This window comes from Amblyomma mixtum, chromosome 2, assembly GCF_055824585.1.
Source record: "Amblyomma mixtum isolate Tamu chromosome 2, ASM5582458v1, whole genome shotgun sequence".
NCBI lineage: Eukaryota > Metazoa > Arthropoda > Arachnida > Ixodida > Ixodidae > Amblyomma > Amblyomma mixtum.
Window position 1 is genome coordinate 14,503,019 of NC_143013.1, and position 23,798 is coordinate 14,526,816.

At 46.6% G+C, this 23,798-nt stretch overlaps 2 protein-coding genes across 2 annotated transcripts in view; one reads left to right on the plus strand and one right to left on the minus strand.

Moving 5' to 3' along the window:
- LOC149358487 (transmembrane protein 181) lies at nt 1-21,885 on the plus strand. Its single transcript, XM_089570571.1, has 13 exons — nt 1-831; nt 5,681-5,867; nt 7,315-7,405; nt 8,824-8,957; nt 9,030-9,155; nt 11,806-11,886; nt 13,360-13,459; nt 14,620-14,747; nt 17,437-17,586; nt 20,392-20,494; nt 20,578-20,802; nt 21,558-21,624; nt 21,715-21,885. Exons 1-13 carry the CDS (start codon nt 680-682, stop codon nt 21,779-21,781), a joined length of 1,611 nt encoding a protein of 536 aa, XP_089426697.1. The 5' UTR covers nt 1-679; the 3' UTR covers nt 21,782-21,885.
- Nucleotides 21,886-22,011: 126 nt separating this feature from the next.
- The window catches only part of Ltn1 (E3 ubiquitin-protein ligase listerin), a 39,856-nt gene continuing 38,069 nt past the window's right edge, over nt 22,012-23,798 (minus strand). Inside the window, exon 31 of the mRNA XM_089570570.1 lies at nt 22,012-22,152. Within this exon, the coding sequence (XP_089426696.1) occupies nt 22,093-22,152 (60 nt within the window). The 3' untranslated portion in view covers nt 22,012-22,092. The remainder of the gene's footprint in view (nt 22,153-23,798) is intronic.

Below are 23,798 nucleotides of genomic sequence, written 5' to 3' on the forward strand. Positions count from 1 at the left end.
AGCTTCGTCTTACCAATATGTCCCGGTTCTAACAACACAGGGTTGCCAAGAATACGTAAGATCATTAATAACGCCTTGCTAGCTGTTTCGTCACGACCTCGCGGAGACACACGTCTTCTATCCACTCAAGAAACCAAACGCACCCAAAGAGGCCCGCAGTTTGATCGAAACACACCCTACCGAAGATTATTCCCGACGAATACGTATGCGAAGCCATGTTTAGAGTCGGCGACACTGGAAAATTGCATATCGCCAAACTTGCGACGCCAAACACCGCGTTCCGCCAAACTGTATGACCCGCGACGCCCACACGCGCGCGCGAGGACGAGACAGCGCATGCGCGAACGCATCGATCCCGCGCGCGAGAGCTTGATTAGAGAGAGAGAGAGCGGCTAAAGACGAGAGAATGAGAAGCGACACTATAAGGCTATAGGGGCGCCTCCTGTAACATACGCACACGTTCACGCACGCACACTTTCTCCGCACACATTGCGTGTCTGTGTGTGTGGTTAACCCGCCGTCGCGTGCGTTCGTCCCGCTCCATCGTCGCCCCCTCCGCGGCGACGCCACCGCTCCCCGAAGAACGAAGGGCGCTGGTCGTGCGACGGCGCTGCGCAGAAGGCGCGTCTCCTGCTGGTCGCGAAGCCCAGCCCCCGGGTCGCGGCGGCGCTAGCGCGGCATGCCTTACCACCCGAGCGGTCAGACAGGCCGCACTTTCAACGTGGCCAGCTGGAAGCTCAAGGCTCGCTACATGCTCTCGCACTTTGGTTTCTTCTGCAGCCAGTTCGGCAAGTTCATCGCCCCTGCCTACTACCATGACCGGTGCGAAAGGTGGGTCGAGACCCTCGTCTCTCCATTCGCGCACCGCTGCTGCAGCGGGTCCATAGACAGAGGATCGCGCGTCTTGGCGCGCGGAAATGTGCAGCACGGCGCTCTCCAAGCGCGGCCCCGGGTGCTTGGAAACATATTTTACGCGCGATCGCTCGCGCAGGTCGGTTGTTTCCTCGTAACTTGGCAACACAGATTGCGCGCAATTAGTGCTTGTTTACATGGTCACCTAAATTTAGGTTATATCTGGCCTTATCCCAGGACCGTGGAGCTTGCAAAGGATTCACACTTGTGTGTACCGTTCATTAATCTGTATGACAAGGACGCCTACCACTAGCTGTGACCATGGTGATCGTTGTTTCGTCGCGGATGGCTGTAACTCGTGGTTAACGGAGCACTGAGCCTTCCCTTTGTGTAGCCAGCTTGACAAGCGAGCCCTGCGGTCACTCCATTACCAAATGACTTCCTGTTTGCCTATCAAGCGATCTTTACTGGTTCCGCTTTGATGCGAGCCGCCTCGCAATGGAGACACAGATGCTATCGACAGTTCTGGAGAGCACCGGCGCTCAATAACGGAGATTGAGGGAAGACAGAAATAGCCGCGAGTGTTATCTGTGTACCGCCGACATCCCGCCTTCCCGGAGCTAGCCATTAGGGGAGACGCTAATAAGTTTAACAGGAACTGCGCTAGCATTTCTCTCTCTGTCACGCGCAGAGAAGCTCGTCGCGTCTCTATGGTGAACGTGCTGAGAATGACTGGTTAGGACAAGGTAATGTAACGTGTGAAACAGCCGTATACTAGTGCGTTATCGTTCGCATTTGGGCGTGAGCAAACCACCCCAGCGCTTCACGTAATCCCAGTTATCCGTGCGGCCGTCGACAGCGGTTAGCTACTCCGCATACTAAGCGGTAGGGACAGCTGTTGCTGTCACGCTTTTACCATACTCAGACAAGATTTACTTCACTTTTCAAGGCTGTATTTAGGGGCGTGCGATTACAAACCGCGCTGCCGTATGGTGGGTGGGCAGCTTGAACAGCTTAAGAGTTCGTCCTGCTGTCATCTGTAACAAATACATTATTATAACCGTTTGAAGACGCGACTTTCTAAATAGTTATTGTGAATCTTGAGGCAGTAAGGCCGTTGCGCGTGCAACGTCGACCCCGCCATGGTGGATCAGTGACTATGGTTTTGATTTTTTTTTTAGAAAAACAAATGGCGCAGTAACTGTCTCACTTCTCGATGGACACCGCGTCGTGTGAAAAGGGAAGAAGGAGGGAGGGAAAGGTGGAAGAGAGAAATAGGTGTCGTAGTGGGGGGCTCCGCACAGTGGCTATGGAGTTCGGCTGCTGAGTACGGGTTTGCGGCGGCCGAATTTTTGATGGAGGTGCTCACATTACCAAACCACCGATGGTCGAAAATAATGCCTTCCCTCCACTACAACACCTCTCATAACCCATATCTTTCTTTCACCACGTGGAAATATACAACCCATTGGCAGGACGTGAGCTGCGTAGTTGGCTTTGCCGCACACAGAGTGTTGCAAAGGCAAAGCACGCTTCTCAGGCGTCGACGTATAAGAGGCGCGTGGACAGGATGACTCGATGCTACACTAACATGCACGTTTCGGTGACCATCCACAACAAACAAAACGCCATTCAATCAGACTAACTGCTCACTCCCTCTACACCTGACAACGCATTACAACGTCCGTCCGGCCCGCATTCGATAACACTCGCGGTGGGAATTATATAACGCGATGTGAGAAAGCGAATATGGGCGGTGCAATCGAAGCCCGCCGAATCCCTGTCGTGTGCATTGTGTAATGCAAAATGTTAAAGATGTGGAGAAAAGTCCGAGTTGCGGATTATTGTTGTGCAGTGCAAGAGTTGCGGAGGAGACGCCACAACACATGTCACAGGTCTTGACCGTTGCAGCCATTTGTCAAAACGGCCTTTTCGGTGTCCGATAAGCGTAATAATTATAGTGACCACGCGAACTCCCTTTTTTCAACATTTTCATTTCACAATTTGCAAACGTGCAGAAAAAAATAATCTTGTAGTTAAACTATATGTAGAGAAAATGAACCGTTGTAGCTAAACGTTGTTGTTTAGAGGTGCCGCCATACATACACGGGTGAACTCAAAAAATGGCACTGCCAAGCTGGACAGCTTGCGACTGCACATCGGCATAAAAGTTTTGTCTAGCTGAAAAGCCGAAACGTTCATGCACCAACACACCTCCTAAGCTGGAGACTTGTATTCTAATGCATGATATTCTAAGAGGTCCCACTGCATACCTGGATAGATGATACACGCGATTGCAAGCCGGCAAGCTAAATTTTTTTGTCTCACTGAAAAGCCTACAAGTGTGTATTCCGACGTATTCCTTAGTATGGACATTCGTTTTCTTGAGCATGCAATGCTTGCAGGCCCCCTCACACCGGTTCTCATCGAAATTTTGTCAGTGAGGATTTATCACAAAATCGATCCACAGACACATGGTCTCATTGCTCTTGTGTACACAAATATTGTCGTCAGTGGCTTCAGACCCCTGTTCTTGCAATGCGTGCAGTTTGAGGATTCTAGAGTGCTACATTAAGACAGCATCAGGCGTAAACCCAAAATACACATTTCCCCCACACTACCAAAACGTAACGTAATGAAACCTAATAACCAATTATGTTAGTTCATTTAGCAGTTACTCTGATGGGAGTGTCTGTGATTGTAACTATGTGCAATTTATGTTCTGATGTTAGTGGCGCATAAGAATATGCTGAAGTGCCTGATGGCGCTCCACCAGTGATTGCCATTACGGCCGCAATGGCGTGCCTGGCATTGAATATGCCAGGCAGCACTAACTTTGGCGACTTCAAGAAATGGGTAAGGGATCCAGGCGTACAGTAGCGGACAGAAGAATACGAACCACGCTTCTGCGTTTTAACTCTTCTGTCGCGTTGCGTAGCGGAAATAGAAATGTTTGCTACCTTTATGTGCAAAGGCAAAAGTAAATATTACTTGCATATGCATCAAACGTACATTATTTTTAGATTGGTTACACCGCAGAAGATTGACCGCCGAAGCGTGGTCCATGTTTTTCTGTCCTCGACTGTACGTCAAGAGTGCGTGCGAGCATGTTTTAAGGGGCTCGAACGACATAACCTCACCATGCGAACAGAACAATGCCTGTTGTTGGTGTGTTGTGTGACAAGACCGATAACCAATGGCCAACTTTAGTAATCACAAATATGAAAAAAAAATGTATTGTGATACACGTCGCTGGTAATGCATTGAGCGCTTCTGAGCTTTCCGGATAACTCACGTTGTCTGAGAGAGCGAGAGAGGTAGCGGTGATACAGCGATTTATGAAAGAGTAATGGTATAAAGTTGTTAGTGTGCCTGTGTATGTTCGCATATGCATTTGTGTGGCAATATTCCTATAAGCATTGCATGAAGAAGGCCTTTTTTGTGAATCCGTTTCCCCAAAGAGAAACAGACTGAAGTATGAAGTGCTGCTCTTTTTTTATTATTATTAATAAACTGAAGTACGAAAACTAGTGACTTCAGCAAGAACTTTCCAAATGCACGCGCTTCTCTGTGTCAACGCTGCGTTCATGTGGCTTGTTCACTATCCCTGGGTGCACAAACGCTGTCTATATGTTCCACTCATGCTTGGAATACCTGTTTCAACACGCCTTAGCACTTCATGTTTATAGATGATAGTGTGACAGGGGACTTATTTACAGGAAGTAATTGCGGCGGGATCCATGATGGTGGCTCAGTTTGTGGCCGCAAAATACATGCTCGCGTCTAGAAAGTACTTTCTTTCCGTCATCTGATGACGCCACGTGTCTGGTTGGACGTTCGTTTTTATCACTTCAAGAAATTTAATCTTAAATATCGCCTAAACATCGACAAAAATGCGCTCTGCACCTCTGGCTTCGCCGCACAAAGAGGATTGCTGAGGAGAAGCACACTTTTCAAACTAGGTTAGCTGAACTTTTCAATTTCAACATGCTGGGAAAAGCCGGTGCTATTTCATTTCATGCTACTTCATATGCTATTTCACTGGATGTAGTTAGCACTACATAAGACAAACAGGAGTAAGAAACACAAAACAAGGCACTGTCAGAAGCAGCGGAAAAGTTTTAATGCGATAGCATAAGAAGCGCCACAGGACCAAAATGCGTCGTCAGTCATAAAATTCGCTGATTGGCTAGAGAGAAGTGATGTCACCAAATCAGAACATACCCATTGGATGCGGGGAAGTGACGTCACCAGACCGGAACATTCCCATTTTCTGGAGGGAAGTCACCAGACCGAAAAATTCCCACTGGCAAGAGGGAAGTCACCAGACCGGAACATTCCCACTGGCTAGAGGGAAGTGACGTCACCCGACCGGAGCATTCATACTAGATAGATTTAAGTGACGTCACCAGACCGGGACATTCCTATTGGCTGGAGGGAAGTGATGTTACCAGACCGGAAGTTACTTCCGGAAAGGTATCAACAGGTGCTAATGCTATCGCACTGTCAATGCCTAATAGAATTAGGTGTCCCTTTGAATTTTTACTCGCAGAATGACATAGCCGCTCAGCCACTGCAACGAGACACATGTTAAAATGTCTCAACTTCGGGTATCGCCATATTTCTCCCTGAAGGACATCAGCCTTTCTTTCTCTTTCGGACAAACCACACAAGTATCATCCCAGAACTTCATACTAGGCAAAATGTACCATAAAAAAAAAAGGTCATATACTCGTGCGAAGTTCAGGATTACACGAGTCCGCTCTTTCGGCTGAATTCAAGCTATCTTCCACACCGAGCGATAGCACTCTTTCGGTGCGCGCCGCAGGTCGGTGCAAATGCGACTGTACACCATGCACAAGCGCGAGTTCGTGGTCATGTTCCTGGTGTTCTTCGCCTGCCTCTGTCTGTGCCTGTTCATCGGGCTCGCCGGGCCGCCCATCACCACCACCGTGGTGCGCTCAGCCTCCGAGCTTGGCACGCCCGGGGACAACGCCACCAAGCTCAACATGGCCGTAAGTGGAATACTTGCGGGGATGACGAAGGCTTTGTAAACCGAATGACCGAAGGGAGCTAGCTGTGATTGAATTCCAGGAAAGGACGGAGAACCTGCAGTGCTTAATGAACACTGAAGCCGCTCATTACATAAGATCCGGACAAAAACATATACTGGCGTCAGTGAGCGTCTTAGTCCGTGCCTTGTGCAACTTGTTCCTAAGTCCCCGGCGCCGACTCTGTACTTAGTATTAAGCAATGGGTCAACTTGCCCAAACTGAAGCCAGCCCTTACAAGTTGCAATTTTCTTCCCACTCAGACCATGCAGCTGACTTGACCTTGGCGACTGTGGCGCAGCACATCCTCGACGCTCGGTACTGCGTCGCAGAAAAGTTTTTTCACTCTCTCCGCACACGACAGACGATGGCTGCAGACGAAGACTTTCTTTCTCCTTTTTTTACTATCTTTCTCCAATATTTCTATACTTCCGTACGTCAAGTTTTTATCATTTCTTGACTAGACCCACACCGCTAACATTCCCTCGTGCTTTGCGTGGTGAATCTTCGGTTTAATCGAGTTCCTCGTCAGCACGTTCACGCAAAGCAGATAAGTATTGCAATTGATTGTTCGCTCTTGTCAATCGCGTTCACAGGCGCAATACATGAAGCACAGAAACACTCAAAAGGTGCTGACCCTGACATATATACCTCATGCCTAAGTAACTTATACGGTAACTTCGCCCCAAAAGTACATCAAAAATGTTATGCTCAACGAGGTTACAGCCTCCTCAGTTATGCCGCATGGGCCAGGAGAGAAAGATGAGATACACTGCAGGATAAACCTGCAACGTGTGGTCATCCATGAAAATTATGGTACACTTGTTTCTCCCGTGGGAGTGAACGAGGACATTGCAAGAAAAAGAAAATGCAGAGGGATAAATTTAAGGCCATCAGTGGGAACAAGAAATGAGCACTACCACACATTAAGCTTAAAACGTGATCGACTGTGTCGCACGCAAGTGAGCATTTAGTCAAATTTTCCTGGTTCCAATGAAACTGGGTGGTTGTAAAAAATTAGACGTCTACGCATGTGCTTGTTCATCAAATGCATGTTGTGGGACCGGAACAAAGCGACTATCCATCGGCAGTCACTGATGACGCCCGACCTTTCACATTTTTTTTATTGTTGACTGGCGCTTGCTAGTTAATCAGATATTCACCGCGGACATGCCTTGGTCATGGTTTCTTTTTATGACTGAGGCAACTACGCTGCATGCTTGCGCATTTGTAATTTTTCGCGTTCAGGCGATGCAGAAATGCGCGGCGGTTTCAAGGGTTGCGCGGCAGCACGACAGCGAATATTCCTAGCTGTATTGCAATGTTCGATCTGCCAAGAGTGTGCCTAAAAATCATTTACATGCATATAGTGGCAGTTTACTAATTTCTGATTTTTTTTTTTAATTTTCAGACGGGGCCATTTGTACTAAAGACCCCTCCATTGTCGGCGTACAGTCAGCAGCTCTGGGTCATCGCGCAAATCACCACAAAGGAAGAGGATGGTACGACTTCACGTACATTTGTTGATAACAGATAACTGGACGATGCAAAAGTAGGGGTGTCGTGGGCTTATATTGCGATCGTTTACCCTAGGGATTGCACAACGCTTCCTGTACGATGTATATCTCTCCTCATACAAAGCGGCACTCCAACCACCGCAGTCGACATTTTTCCGCATAGAAGCGGACTTCATTCGACACCTTAAAAGACTCGCTTTTGGACTGCAGAGAAAAGGCGCAGTAACTGTCTCACTTTTTGGTGGGCACCTCAAACGCACCGTGAGAGAAGGGAGGAACGAAAGAATAAAGATAGATAGGTGCCGTAGTGGAGGGCCCCGGAATAACTGCGACCACCTGGAGATTGTGTCCTTGCAGAACGCAATCCCTCAGTCGCATCTCTAGCAGCTAAAGCACAAAACACCTCTCCATTATTGTACAGCCAGCAACCATTGTTTTTCTCTCTATTTTTTTTATATAGCCCGGTCAGAGACGCAGATGTACAAAATTTAACACAAATACAAATATAACACTCGTTTTTACACCGACAGTTGTTGAACGCCCGTTACTGCGTATCGCGTCGTAGTAGTAATAGTAGTGGTAGTAGTAGTCGGCGTAAGCGGTGGGTGCGTTGTCATGGGAACCACCAGGCGGGTGGTTACCGTGGGAGCAAGAGGGTACGGCAAGAGCGTAAACGCAACGCCAGAGGAGAGTGCCATCATGTGGCGCCACGCGCTTAGAGCGGCGGACTAGAAAGGAGAGCTAGTCGACGAACGAGTACGCGTGGAAAACTAAAAAGTCGCTCTGATATTCTCTACCTCAACATATCGTAAAATATAAGTATACCTTAAAGCTGTTGCTGGATCTCGCATTACACAGTGATAGCCACCCTGTCACCTTTATTTTTTCCCTCTCTTTTCGGTTGTCCCATTTAAACAGTTTTGCTGTGCTGGCCAAGATCAATACTGCCCACAGCGTCTTTTCTTGCCAAGTTTAGTTTATGGGGTTTAACGTCCCAAAGCGACTAAGGCTATGAGAGGCGCCGTAGTGGAGGGCTCCGGAAATTTCGACCACCTGGGGTTCTTTAACGTGCACTGACATCGCACAGTACACGGGCCTCTAGAATGTCTCCTGCGAAGAAATTCCAGCCGCCGCGGCCGGGATCGAACCCGCGTCTTTCGGGTCAGCAGCCGAGCACCATAACCGCTGAGCCACCGCGGCGGCTTCTTGCCAAGTAAATTGGCCTTATGCATTTGGGTAAATCAGGTAATACAGATGTAAAGCCAAGCCAAAGATGATGCCGTTGTCGTACGTGGTGTTTAACATTCTCGTTACTTCTTTCGCGTGACTAAGTGGTGCCAAACCGTGCATAGTAGAATAGAGTAAGTGATCTGCCGGTCGTGCCTGTGCCCCCTTTTGCGCAGAGGATGAGACGTTTCGGAAAGCGTTCCACCTCGAAATCAACATCCAAGGGATCACGTCGAAGGGACACGTGGTCAACGCCTACGGCGCAGGCCGGCCGCACATTCGAGTGCGCGAGCTCATCTGCTCCAAGAAGGCAAGTGCGGTGCAAATTGTCGCATACCCGCACGAAGCGGCACCGATTTTAAATCGAACCGGCTAATCGCAGGTATGTGACGCCTTCACGGTCCTGCACCTGGGTTTCCTGGATTACTCCCGGTACTTGCTGACCGTCACATTCTACGGCCTGGAGACCATCGACGAGAAGTATCACATCGATGACGTCACGTTCCATGTAAGCGCGTCGATTTTGAGGAGCGCCTGTTTTGCAGCAAGGGCTGTCCGCGACTTTCCTCGATCGAATGATCACCTAGGATATATGCGCAAGACAGGTGAAGACTCCATGCATGCAGCCGTAGAAGAAAAAATTAATCACGGACAATCATTAAGGCAGAGTAGCGGTTTGGTTTGGTTTTATGGGGTTTAACGTCCCAAATAGACTGAGGCTATGAGAGAAGCCGTAGTGAAGGGCTCCGGAAATTTCGACCACCTGGGGTTCTTTAACGTGCACTGACATCGCACAGTACACGGGCCTCTGGAATGTCTCCTCCAAAGAAATTCAACCGCCGCAGCCGGGATCGAACCCGCGTCTTTCGGGTCAGCAGCCGAGCACCATAACCAATAAGCCACCGTGGCGGCTGCAGAGTACGCGTTGGCATTAGAGAGTTTTAGCTGAGCGTTTTTACGGCCAGCGGCGCTGAGCGGCCCAGCGGATACACCAGCGGAGCGTCGAGCGAGAAAAGACTTTTAGCTCGGCGGGTCCGGAACCCGCCCGAGCGGAAAAGATCGGCGCGCTCTGTTGCGCCATCTCGTGGTGAGAATTGGAGCTAGCGTAATATGAATACGCGTCGGGCTTGTTTTTATTATGCTATAACTGCGGAATAAATGAAATTTTCTTTTGTTTTCTCTATACTAGTTTAAAATAGGGGTGTTTTGGATGCAGTAGAGGAATATTTGTGTTAGAAAAAATGTTTGCGACTGCGACGCTACGAAAATGAAGCCAAGTGCTAACCGCCAGGTCAGTTGTTCTTTCGCGCGCTTTTTTAGTTGCTTCTGCTCTGCTTATATCCGTTTCCAAGATGCCGAAAAACATATTGCAAGATCCGCTACTCCTGTCGAGACTTAAATGGTCTGAGATAGAAGATCGCCGCGGTCGTAACCGACGAAACAGCGTTGCCAGCGGTCGTGCTGGCGGCCGCCATCTTGAATACCCATACACGCTCGCGCGCTCCGCTGAGGAAGGCCTCCCAGCGGGCCGCCGTAAACGCGCTCGCCGCCCCAGCGCACTGCGCATGCGCAGTGGCGTCCGCGCTCGTCCGCTCCGCTCCGCTGGCCGTAAAAACGCTCAGCTAGCGCTGGGGTGATCCAGCTGCCATCACAATCACATTGTGACACGCCCTACCCATGCTCCACTCTCCTCACGCTTCTGCTCTGGTGACCGCGGTGTCCGTGAAGTGAAGAACAGGAAATGCGGGCGCTTACTGACAGCTGGTAGTTCACCAGAAAACGCGTGAAATATGTTAAGGCGGAAGCCTTTAATGCCTCATCATTGTAAGCAGGAGTTGTCGACAGAAATGTCACGCTTTTGAATTGGTTGAAATGGTCGTGACGTCACAGTGCGCCAATTTCAAACGAGGTCAATTGTACTTTGGCTAGTAACCAATTAAAGGGATCGTATGGTGATGCTCAAGTAAATGGGTCTGAGTTTCGTTAATTGCTTAATTAACCAATTAGCCTAATTAACCTTTCTAGTCTGACCAGAGAAATAAATAAAACCGAGTAGGAAGTTGGTCGAGTTGGGGAATTGAACCAGGGTCTCCGGAGAGCGAGACGAGCACGCTAACCACTCCGCCATGCCAGCTCGATGGTTTAGAACGAACAAAGGCGCATCAGTGAATACGGTGTGAGGTTCAGGTGTCCACCGAGAGATGCGAGACAGATACATTTCCTTTCCTCAAAAACCAATTTACCAACGAGCAAGGCATAGAACCGAACGGGCGATGCTGTTCTGTGGACTCCCTGGCAGCGTTGCAAGATGCTACCGCGTTTCACTCTTAGAGGCGAAGCCTAACATCTTAACAACGCTTCAGTGACACAAGCAGCAACACCGCGCTTAAGGCTTTCGCCTCAACAAAATGCCCCCCCTGAATTTTTTTTTTTTTCACGTGTTTTACACATTTCAATTGGTGTTTTCCAGTAAACTACCAGTTGTCAGTCGGCGCCCGTATCATCTATCCTTCCCTGTCCATTGTTTTTGTTGTGCTAGCGCAACAAAAAGCGCAATGCCCCCGTACTGTTGCTTTTAACAGTGTTTGAAATGGCTTTTCGCACAGCATACGTCATGTGTGACGCTGATTCCCTGCCAAAAGCCGCGAGGGCTCACAGAATCGTAAATAAATGAACAAGTGTTCAGTCTTCTTAACGTATTGCTGGCACCTTCCAAGCGAGACATGCCAACATGTATGATTCCTGAACGTGAGCTGCAGAGAAAAAAAAGAAAGTCCAACAGAATTTACATGCAGTTTGTGCGTACAAGCAATGTTTTATTGGAGCAGCTACCCTGCACTAGTCTGCACGAGAAACAATGCATTTCTCTGTCCAGGGATGAGTACGAAAGTGTCAAAAAAACATTGCATTGTACGAATATTGTATTCTGCATATACTTTGCAGCTGACTGTGTACATGATGTTCTCCGCATGCAAGGCGGAAAAATGGGTTCCATCACATGCTGTTCACTGAATAATCAAAGTGGTATTTGGAAGTTGCACGCTGTCGGAAGGCGCATTCCCATGATACACGGTGCATATGCCGAAGAGAAATATGCCTCTATGCTTTCGTGCAGTTAACAACACTTCTCTCGACTTCTTTTCGTTTTCTTTCCGCAGTACAAAAGCTACAACGCATCATTCACACAGCTCGAGATTTGGTTCAGGTTCATCTTCCTGCTCGCAACATTTTTCGTCACGGTGAGTCTGGAGAAACGTGCACTTGATATGAAGGTGAACGAGTTAGTTGTGTATTACGTTACCTAGTTGTACAGAATGAGATCCCATTGTGAACGTGCACTACAGCTGCAGTAGTGCAGTTTCAGGATAAGCAAAGAAAGCGCCGGCTCACTGCAGGCGGCGTTGCGCTTCAACAGCTACTCTTTCGAAAAATCCTTATAAGGAAACGCACGTGGCCCAAGCGCTTACGTTCTCTGCACTCCATAGTGCTTGTTTCAAACGGATGACAGTTTGATTCACGTTGAAATGCCGCAGCAGAGCCTCTGGAAACATGAAAAGTGCGCACTACATGCGACATTGCGCAAAATGCAAGTTGGTCACATGTGCTTGACTTTGTAGTTCTCTGCAGCTCTAGCAAACCATGTGTACTGGCTGCAGTAAATTGCACAGACTTAAATTTCGTTCCGTACAACAATACGATACCTGCGCTCAACAACCATATTAAAACCATAACACACGCGCAGCGTATATGACGATGAGTGCCAGACACAAAACAAAATGAAGCGAAACATGGTGAGACACCGCATGCACAGCCGAGAACAATATGAGAGTGAATAAAGCTTGAGCATTCATTCATTGATTACATCATAATTATGCGTGACAAGCACAGTTTGTTCTGTTTTCTAACTAGGTTTCTGTTTCTAACTAGTTTTCATGTTTAGTGAAGAAACAGCCATAGAATTTGCAATTTTGTGCAAAGCGTTTGTTCAGTTTCATATTACTTACAACTGTATTCAAAAGGCATTCCATAAACCCTCCCCTGTCTCGCCACATCGCACTGTGGATGTTTGTTTTGATTGCGAAACACATCACTATATACGGACATAGCACTACAAGTTCCCAGGATGTAGTGAAATCCTGTGAACTACCAAAACTACCAAATCCTCTTAAAACTTGCGTATTTAAATAAACACCTCGGGGGGGGGGGGGGGGGGGGAACTTAACACACCTTAAGAGTGGAATGCAATACCATTAGAGATCCTGCCATGCTATCTTTCTTGCTTTTCCTGCGTTCTCTTTTGAAGATGTTGCGAGGATGCAACCAGGTCTCGTGACCTCTCTCTACCATCGTTAATTTAATTCCCATCTGCCAAAGTGGGCATGTTGCTCACAATCCCGAGGGCCGGTTTCCACCTGCCACTGCGGGCACATTGTAATCAAGTCACAAGGCCACGTGACCTCTTTTGACCAATCAGCCAATTGGACTGTGGACTCTAATGCCATTGCATTAAAACAGTACTTAATACACAACACCAACTGGCCTCGTAACATTGTTGAGCAGAGTATAAGCGGCGTTCACTGCAAATGGTGCCAGACATTAGATGTCTACTTAGTAGTGTCCAATTAGTTTTTCTTCTTTTCAAGCAGTCGCTAAAGCTTGCATAGAATAAGGAGCTGAGAAATGAACACATCTGACTTGTACGTTGGCCGCAGTGCTGGTTCGCACACACACTTCGGAGGTTCGTCTTCCGGGACTGGTCCATCGAGCAGAAATGGATGTCCATCCTGCTGCCCTGCCTGCTGCTCCACAATGGTGAGAGCTGTGGCACACAGACTATCATCACTTTTCAGAGCCCTTACTTTAATTAAGGAGTTTTTGCAAAACAAGTAAAGACACTGACAACGGTCGTAACCGTAACAGGCCACCGTGGACTCGAAACCATGCATGCAAAGGCGTCACGAAAAAGTTTCATATTCTGGCTTCCGTGACAGTTCAGCAGCTCTTCAATCACTGCCATCGCTACTATCATCAATTGGGCTATGTGATTGCAGACCCTCTGGATCCTTCTGGATTTTGGCTGTAGTCAAGTTTTCTTGCTTTCGAATCCAAAACTTTAATTTATTAAGAGTTTCCTGCTTTCAGAGTTACTTCCATGACTGAATGAGTGAGGAGTGTGTCGCAAGCAACGATTCCACTTGCGTTTATCACAACCAGAAGGTGCTATTCAGACATTATATAATGACTGGACAGAACTTGTAGAGACAGGCACTTGTATATATGCATTCATTCCTTGTTCCTTTCGTTTGTTTTTCTTGTTAATTTGGGCTTGGCACAGCCTAGGTTCTAGAAAAAAAATTTTATTTTTTCCTCCTAGGGCCCCATCACACAGCTTCCATGCTTTTACTTTTTTCTAACCATTTGTGCATTAATTACTTGTACATAATCTACTTTTGCTAATGAACAAGCCAAGATAAACTAAACGTGACTTTTGAATGCACAAGGGTGCCACATGTCACCGAAAAAAAAAAAAAACTAGTTATGCTTCTATGGGAGATAATTTTCGCCAAGAAAAACTGAAAATTGCATTCCAAAATAAACACTGAAAAAAAAGTCGCCCGATTTTTCAAAAAATAAAAACCGAGATCTCCAATCCCTACCTATAGTGGAAATCAAGAACAGCCAATGAACATGGGCAGGCTACGTGATCCGGAGAAGAGAGAACCAGGAAGTTAGGGTAATCGAGTGGATTCCAAGAGAAGATAAACACACCCCAGGGAAGGCAAGCAGTGAGGTGGGCAGATAAGATAAAGAATTTACAGGAATAGAGTGGCTGCAGCTGGCACAGAAGAGGGCTATAAGTGAAGATCAATGGTAAAAGCCTTCATCCTGGGATGTAGCCCTGCGGATGATGAAGGCTATACTGATGTTCTCCCCTTTTTCCCACTTTCTACACCTTTTCCCTTTCCCATAAGACCCGGTGTTTCCCATGTCACTGCTGGTGAACAGCTGGATACCCGGGATGCTGGACGCCATCTTCCAGGCCTCGTTTCTGTGCGCGCTGCTGCTCTTCTGGCTCTGCGTCTACCACGGGATTCGGCAGGTACGAGGAGGAGATGGGAAAGACCCTCTCCCTGTTGTGTAAAGTATTCACTATTGTGCAAAGTAACCAGACTACATAGTCCAGTCTCTTTCAGTTCAGTCTCTTTCCATGAAAACCGAGTTTGATTAAGTTAATCAAGGATTCGAATCCCGGTCGCTGCGGCTGCATTTCAAAGGAGGCGAAATGTAAAACACCTGTGTGTTGTGTGCTCAAAGCTCAAAGAATGGAATATGGGTATCATCAGGGCTGGCCACTCTCACAAGCAAATTGCGGTACGTCAGAACAGTTTCTGTTTGGGTGCGGATCCCTGAGGCTAGGCTACACTGCCATTCACTTCCTAAACCGCGATCACGGAGTTGAATCCAGTTGCAGTAAAAAAAAATATCAAATTTTAAAAACCTATTCTCTCAACAATAAAGGCGTTTTTTGCTGCAGGAAAAACAATATATGCAGAAAGAGCCACACAACTGCTCTTTTCCAGCCATTCACTTGAGTGCCATGCTTTTCAGGGACATTTTTCAGCGAAAAAAAGATTATATATAAATATGCTTGCTTCACTCTGTTTCTATTGAAATATTCTTGCTATATTCTTACATATAGCAAGAATATAAATATACTTAAGGGAAACGCACATCTCTGAAGAAAAAAAAAATGTGGAAATGTTGGTTGTTCAAAATGGCACATTCGGGTTCAATATACTCTATAAAGAATCTACCTACATTGTTGCAGGGTCTCATTCGACCTCCAACTAATAAAACATCGACATAGTTGATACCTCTAAAGCACCAAGAAGGCAAGTTCGGAACAAAATACAGAGCAGAACTTCGAGCCCGTCGCTTTGCACAACCGTGACCTAATAGCCACCATCTTGGTCTTGTTTGAAAGCTGGTGCTCTTCTCTACATCCTGGTATTACTCGCTACGTACTATGAATTTCTCACAGAACATACGCATTCCGCCATTTTTTAAAGCCTCTACAACAACCGCCCAAATGGCTGGTGTGGGCACATCAAATGCAATTTTTTCAATTTTGCGTTTTTGGCCAATATGACTAGCCTTACAGAAGCTTTTACTATGTTTTTACGGAGCAATTTTAATTATTCTTATGCCGTTGAATTCAGGAAGAACTGAACTATGGAGCTATGCTATTTTTATGGCTTAGTCGAACATATCAAATTTTCTGCACAATAATGTTCCCTAATTATATTTCATAATTATGGTACTTCGACATAAGTGAACATTTTGATACAATGACGTATCTCAATTACAATATAAATAGCACAGCTCCGTATGGCAAGTCTTCAATTAAGGGAAGTGTCGAAATTACCCTAGCAATGACCTAATAAGGTGTTATTTTCTCACAATATAGAAATCAATTAAGATATATTGAAACTAATTATATTTTTGAAAACAGGAGGACACCATATACACGTAATTCATTATGATATCTCTAATAACAAAAATTTACATTTCAACACCCACGTAGCCTGACAAGCATGCTTCGCCTCAGCAACACTCTTCATGTGGCAAAGTCAGAAATACATTTTGTTGGCGGTATCTAGGAGAGACTTCGTTCGTTCGTTTTTGCGTGCGTGCATGTGTGTGGGTTGGGTGTTTAACACCACTCGGTGTTCTATAACGGAAAAAGACAGCCTGAATGCTGGAAGCCATAGAAAACCTATACTTGGCGGCGCAACAGGCGGCCAGCTGAGTTTCGGTATGTTTCGATGCTTCGTGGCTATGAGCTCTGCCTGTGTGGTTTCATGACGTGCCTCGATATACAAGTACGGAGCAGCAGAGGACCTCCAAATGCCCCTCTAAGTGCTCCTGGGACAAAGTTCATGCACCGGCGTGCACCTGCCATGAGCGATACCATCTGTGGATAGGTAAAGTTGCATAAGCCTCCACATTACAAAACACACCGCTCGACGTGTACACTGGACAGCATAACCAGCGCTACGGCGACTATTATTACAGAATTTAAGTATGTCCATATGTACCAAGTCTCTACTATTTCTACCCATCAGTTGTGATGGTGGCTTGGCAGTGACAGCTGGGAAGTTTCACACCAGTAGCTTGGCTTGCTGCCGATGCTGCCGATTCCTCAGCTCTTGGGACTATCGTGCAGACCCGACGCTTCAGCCCTACAAAGCATCGCACAGCATGTGGCGTTGAGGTCGCTGAAGTGCAAGCCACAGCTCTTTGAGAGAACTTCGTTGTCGTGATCCATTGTAACGGCGGTGCAAACGTAAATGAAGTGACGACGGCTGATAGAGGACTTCAATGTCCGGCTGGCAGCAGTTCTCGTTTCGGCTGCTGCTAGGCTGCATCGCTCACCGCCAGTAATCACGGAGTCCCCGTTAACGTCACTTTTCGGCTATTTCGTCATCAGAGTTGCCCGAGTTTGAACCAGAATCGGGCGAAAAAATTTTTGAAATCTGAATCCAAATCCCTTAGCAATAAATGCAGCTTTCGCTGCCGCACAAGCGGCAACAAAGCCACAAAATACCGAACTATTGGTTTTGCAGAGATTTGATAAAGTGTCCCTTTAAGTACGGATAATAATGTCGGAGCTGGTAGCTGCAACGTAAAACCAGCATTTGTTGATAGACCATGTCATGCCCCTTCAATATAAGCAGTCAAAAATTTGACAAAGCATTAACCGTGCCATTGCCTATCCTCGTGCGCAGAATGAGCGTCGTTTTGCAACTTTCTACCTGCCCAAGCTCCTGGTGGTGGGCATGCTGTGGACGGCCGCCTTCGTGCTCGCCTCGTGGCAACGGTACAATGAGCTCAGGGACCCCACCTACAACTACAAGGTCGACACGCATGGATTCGCGGTCAGTATGCACTTAATAGAAAGCTCTTGGGGAGAGCACTTTTCCACAAGTGTAAATCTAACATGAAATAGAGCGTGAAAAACTGGAGAGTTGCTGAAAAAAGAAGACACAGGCAGTCACTCAGTGGGAATGTGTGTACAGCAAGTTGTTAAGAAAGCGTGTGGGAATGGGATTGTTTGAAATATTCCCCTCACCTGCAGAAGACGCTATGTATGATAGGCCAGGCACTGTCTGAGCATTCATCTTAAAGACCACTTCAAGCTTCTTAGAAAGGCTGGCCCTCTTCAAGTCTGTTCATGCACTGCAAGGAATGCAGATGCACCCAGTCTTCTAACACATAAAAGTGCTGTCTAGAAAAAGGGATGAGTGCTCAGGATATAGCAGAGGGTTATTAATAAAAAAAAAAAAAAAGAGGCCAATCTGTATTGTGCGAGATGTTTGATATCTTTGCACAAGTTTCAAGATTAATTACCAACTCACCCGGTATTTCACCTTTTCTGTTAACCTTCACCTCCAAAATGGCCAACTTTGCACTTCAAGCATAAGCAAGGCGGGGGGACATGCAGTTCTGGACTGCCTTCCTTTTCTTGTTGATGGTGTACAGCCTCTTATCTTCCGCAGTGAACTTCATCCGGAACTTTCCCTCAGAATTTTGAGCACAAGCTTCACCATGTCAGCTATGACAAGAGAAATGAGTGGGGAGGTACCCAAGGGCGTCCGCAGAATTTTTTGCAGGGGGGGGCCCCGTTGGTGCCCCGGGGGGGGGGGGGGGGGTATGTTCGTAGCAAAAAGGCGCTATTTGCGGAGTAAATTTATTTATTTATATATAAATAAAAATTAAACAAAATGCACACATGAAAGAAAAATTACAAACAGCAAATTAAAGCGCGGCTAGGAGAGGTACATTGGAGTTTATCAACGAAGAAACAACTAAAATTAATAAAAAATGCAAAAAGATGCTATATCACTTCGTGGAGAAGAGTGCTCAGTCTTCCTGCATACGGGTTCTCGACTCACCCGGATTGATGACCAGCACACAGCACAATATGTTCGCAAACACGCAACTACAGTCACTCAGTCAGTCTTCCTTGAAAAGCAACTGTAGGCGCCTCGGATTTTTCTGGGCGAATTGCGTAGTTACACGGGTGATAAATTCATTTCTGTGCTTCATTACACGCTCTCAGTGCACAGTCATCATACACATTGATTGGAAAAACTGTTGAACGCATACGTTGAAAACAAAAGATGACTATATATACAACGAAAACTTATTTACAAGATAAATGCACGCTCGCAGCTTCATACACCTCGGTCCATCTTGCTTGCGCATCCGCACAGTCGAGCAACCCCACACACACTGCTCGCCGCTCGTCGTTTTCTCGTCCGCTGTCTTGGTTGTTCTCAGCTTCGCTGACAACCGGCCACTAAAAACACCCAAGCACAAACACAGAGGCGCGCACACGTGCGAGGGCTTACTTGCCGCAGTATCCCCGAATGCGCACTTTGGGGGTGAAAGGAACGCCGCGCAACTTCCGAGGGGAAGGGACACTCGCCACTCCGGTCGGAAAATTTGTTTTTGTGTTTTTATGGGGTTCAGAGCCCCAAAACGACTCAGGCTATGAGGGATGGAGTAGTACAGAGTTCCGGGTAATGTCGACCACCTGGGTCTCTTTACCATGCACTGACACGCACAGTACATGGGCGCTGTTGTGATTTGAGGCCCAGCCAGAGGTGACAGGCGAGCCAGGCAGGCGCCATCGGGCTGCGTTGACCAAAGGCGCTGGTTTTCACAGAAGACGCAAAGAACGCTGGTGTGGGGGCGCCTCGGGAGACTGCGTCGCCGTGAACAAAAGCAGCTAATCCCCTTTGCCGGAGATTCTGAAAGCGGCGCTTCTACCGAACTGCGCTACACGTGGATCGGAGGAGACAGCGAGCGGCGGCGGCGCCAACTCATCGCCCGCTTGCCCCTGAGCAGCCCAACAAAGCGGGGGTGGACACGGCTGATTTGTCCTTCCCTCCTTAAGAATTCATCGGTGACCGGCGTAACGACATAGGCGAAAACAAGATGCCCCGTGCACTGTCTGCCTCCGTGTCACTATCTCTCTAGAGATCAAAGAAACAGACACCCATCTCAAGGCGGCTCGAAACACATGCTCGCCGGTGCCGCTGTATGTCTGGAACAGGTCGCCCTTCAGTAGAGCTAACGATGGCGTGGTTTGAAAACGGCGGAACGACGCACGCCCGGACGCGGCATTTCGCAGATGTGACCATGCGGGGCTGCTTTTACCCTTTTGACTGAGCGCACCACCGCCCCTGGTGTGCGGCCATCACTCACGGTTCGAGTGAGTGATTTTCCAGGGGGGTGCAACCGCCCCCCCCTTGCCCCCCCCCTCCGGACGCCCATGGAGGTACCACTCTCGTGCATGACCACCTGTGCATGACCACTGCTAAGCAAGATGAGGCTTATTCAGTGCTACTAAAACCTTGTATGCAATGCCACTGACACTAGCAGTGCTCATTTTTCCACAGAGCCTAACATACAATCCCGTGAGATGACACATTTCTCTAAAAAAATGTGGGGTTTCCACAAAAAGGCAAACACAGAAACATCAGAGCAAAGTGTATGCTAGACCACGTACAATGCAAGCAAAAACATGGACTGACAAAGTATACCATCTCATTTTAAACTTACTGCATCATAGCAAATTTTTTAGAAATTTCTGTGCATATGATAGCATTGGCTTTTAAATCTCATTACTTGTAATGCTGTATCTCTTGTAATTTTTAGTTGTCTTCCTATTACAGGCCTTGAAGATATTTTTCTTTACCATGGGATCAATATACCTGGCCTACCTTCTTTACCTGGTTGTACAGGCATACACGGAGCTACGGTCCATGCCTTATTTTGGTAAGGTGCTAGTTTTCACATCTAGCCATTGTCTAAAACTCAAACTTGGCACGACTCACAAGGCAAACACTTGTTCTTTGCAGATGTTCGGCTGAAGTTTATGACATCTCTCATGCTGATTGTCCTGACGCTAAGCGTAGTCATCACCGTGATGCGATTTGGGATTTCTGTCCTCGAGGATAATTTTGTGGCTGATTTATCAACCACATATGGGAGCTCAGCGGAGTTCATGTCCTTCTATGGGCTGCTCAACTTTTATCTGTACACAATGGCCTATGTGTACTCACCACCACCAAATGCTTTTCTAGGTAAGGAAACCGCAGCAGCACCACAATAAAAACTTGGACTGTAGAGCTGTAAAAGTGGCAATGCTTAGGCACAACTATAGGCTGAAAAAAAGAAAAAGAACAACTGCACATACGGACAAGAATTTAGTATAAAGTCCTGAATTCAGCATTGCGACCTAAGGAAAGGAAAGTGACAAGCGTAATGTTAAGAGACAGGAAGAGGGCAAAGTGGGTCAGGGAACAAACGCGGGTTAATGACATCCTAGTCCAAATCGAGAGGAAGGAATGGGCTTGGACAGGAGCATGTAATGCAAAGGCAAGATAACCGGTGGTTGTTAAGGGTAACAATTGAATTCTAAGAGAGGGCAAGTGTAGCTGGAGATGGCAGACAGTTAGGTGGGCGGATGAGATTAAAAAGTTTGTGGGGATATGGTATACGCAGCTGGCACAGGACAGGGTCATTGAAGAGACATGGAAGAAGCCTTTGCCCAGCAGTGGGCATAGTCAGGCTGACGATGATGACTGATCAAAGGTTTACCAAAAGGCTATTTCATTTTGCTATGTTAAGCTAGCTGCTTTTAAACCTAACTCCTCAATTACTTATCACTTAGATAAATGTCGATAGTATTACCTAATATGCTCCTCTCACAAAATCTTACCCATTTTTTTCTGCCCTGGATTCCACTGTATCACCAACAGTAGTAACAAACCTAACTGTGCAAAGCTATTATCAGAAGTTATCCTGAGCATAATGTGTACTAAATTTTCTCCCTCAGAATCTCATCTGAAGGATAATCCAACCCTTTCTATGATGAACGACTCGGACGAAGAAGTTATCTACGGGTAAGAAGGCAGAGCTATACCACACTAAGAAACTTGCATGAAATATTTCGCCAATTAATTAGTCATGTGCATACTCTTATCGCCACGCAGGTCAGATACTGAGGAACGGTTATTAAATCCAGTTCGTCTTGGACAAGACAAAGAAGAAAGTGACTGAATGAAAAAGTCAAGATGCCTTTGCCTGAACCAACCATCACAAGGCAGATTATGTACCAAATGACAGAGCACCAACTAAAACAATAAATCATATTTTTATACTCAAAAGAATCCTTTTCAAACTGTTGGTATATTACACGAAAACAGGAAATGATTCCAAGAATAATCACCTCTGCACATTAGGGAGACCAAGCAATTGATGTTAAAAAGAGAAACATGACTGACCATTCATTTCCAGCTGTCATGCTTTTATTAACACGGCTCTTTTCAACATTTTCAACAGATTGCACTGACAATCTTTGGCAGGCGTACTTAAAAAACATTTCTGCATAGCGGGCAGGTAGAATTGTTGCTTGTGCTGAACCATTTGAACTGCATCAGAAAAAAAAGAAAGCAATGAAATGTATTAGTAAGCACTAATAAATATCCAATGTTTAGTTTTTACATAACTTACACCTCACATTAAAAAGAGCATTATAAAGGATGAATTTATCACAAAACAATAACCAATGTCAACACCAAACTGTAGCCCCAAGAAATGCCAACAAATGGTGACGCCCATTGCCTTTCACACCACCACTATGACAACATTTATATGATGCCTAGTGCCAAGGAATTTTCACACTTAGTTTATATGGCAAAATCACATCTACCTCACAATCCCCGGATATGAGAGAATGACTGTTTTCTAAAGCGTGCATAAGACATGCTGCAAGCAATGCAGAATTGCATGCTTACAAGGATCCCTGCTTATAAAGAATAAAAATAAGGATGGCATCTTTATTCTTGAGTAAAGCATGTAAATTTTAAGGTGTACAAGTGTCGTCTATATATCAGCCCCCCAACTCACATCCCTTGCTGGATAAAAAAAAAGTTTATTCCAAATATAACTTGACGCATACCCCCATTCTTACAACTCTGCCCCATGCTGTGTGCCTCACAATCACAAAACAAGCAGTCAGAGGCAAATGGAGATAAAACGAGATAAACTGCCGCACTCGTGTGCAGTGCAGCTGACTGGATACAAACCAAATTGCTAACAGTTCGGTATTTTCGGATACCAGTGCACGTCAGAGGTTACCAAAAGTCTCCTCTCGTAACTGTTCATCCGGGAAAGCGACGGCCAACACCAACATATACTGTAGCCAATGTTTGCCAGCACAAGCGAGCCGAGTAAAATGTTGCTTTTTTGTTTTTACTAAAAGCAATTCACATTTCTTTTTTTTAAAACACATGGAGCTCTACATATTCTACTACGGATGGGCACTGACACAGGGCAGCTACTACTGACAGCTCTAACGAACCAATGTTAGACCCAGTGCAGCAAATAAGTTGAACCCCCATTTTGAATGGCCGTCTTTTTAAAAAAGGTCCCCTTATATACAGCAATATACCAAATACTGTGCGTAATTCCTAAGCGAAGGACGCGATGCGGCCATGACTGCAGGTATTTCTCTCCACTATATCGCCACTATCTCCTTCATACCTATTTAGCTGGTGCTGACTTGTTTCCACATGTGTATTGGTGTGCCTCGGGAAGGGGGTGATGTTATCAAGGTGATTGGGGCATGCTGGTTGCGGTGCCCTAGCCTTGCACTCTCACCCAAAAAAGCCTGTTGCGACCTCCCTTTAGCTTGGCACTGGCAGTGCCACCTATCTCTGATCAGCGTGGCCGGTGTGGTGGAATCCCTTCACCACTCACACTTTTTGTCGCCACAAACGGCAACGTGGCCTCACCGATCTTCCCAAGCCTACCTTGCACGCACCCGCATGCATGCTGGTGGTCTGCCACAGCAGGAAGCATAAAATGTGGGAGTAAAAGTTTTTCTTTATAAATACCGGTAATAAATTAGGAGTGTGCAAATTACGCAATGGCCTAAATTACGTGAGTGAATCCGTGGTTTTCCAACACATCCCCTGGACAGACAAGATTCCCCTATTACCACGAATTCATCAAGCTTTAGTCCTTGGTCACTTCAAGCTACTATGCACAAGCCAAGTAATAAGACACCTGGGTA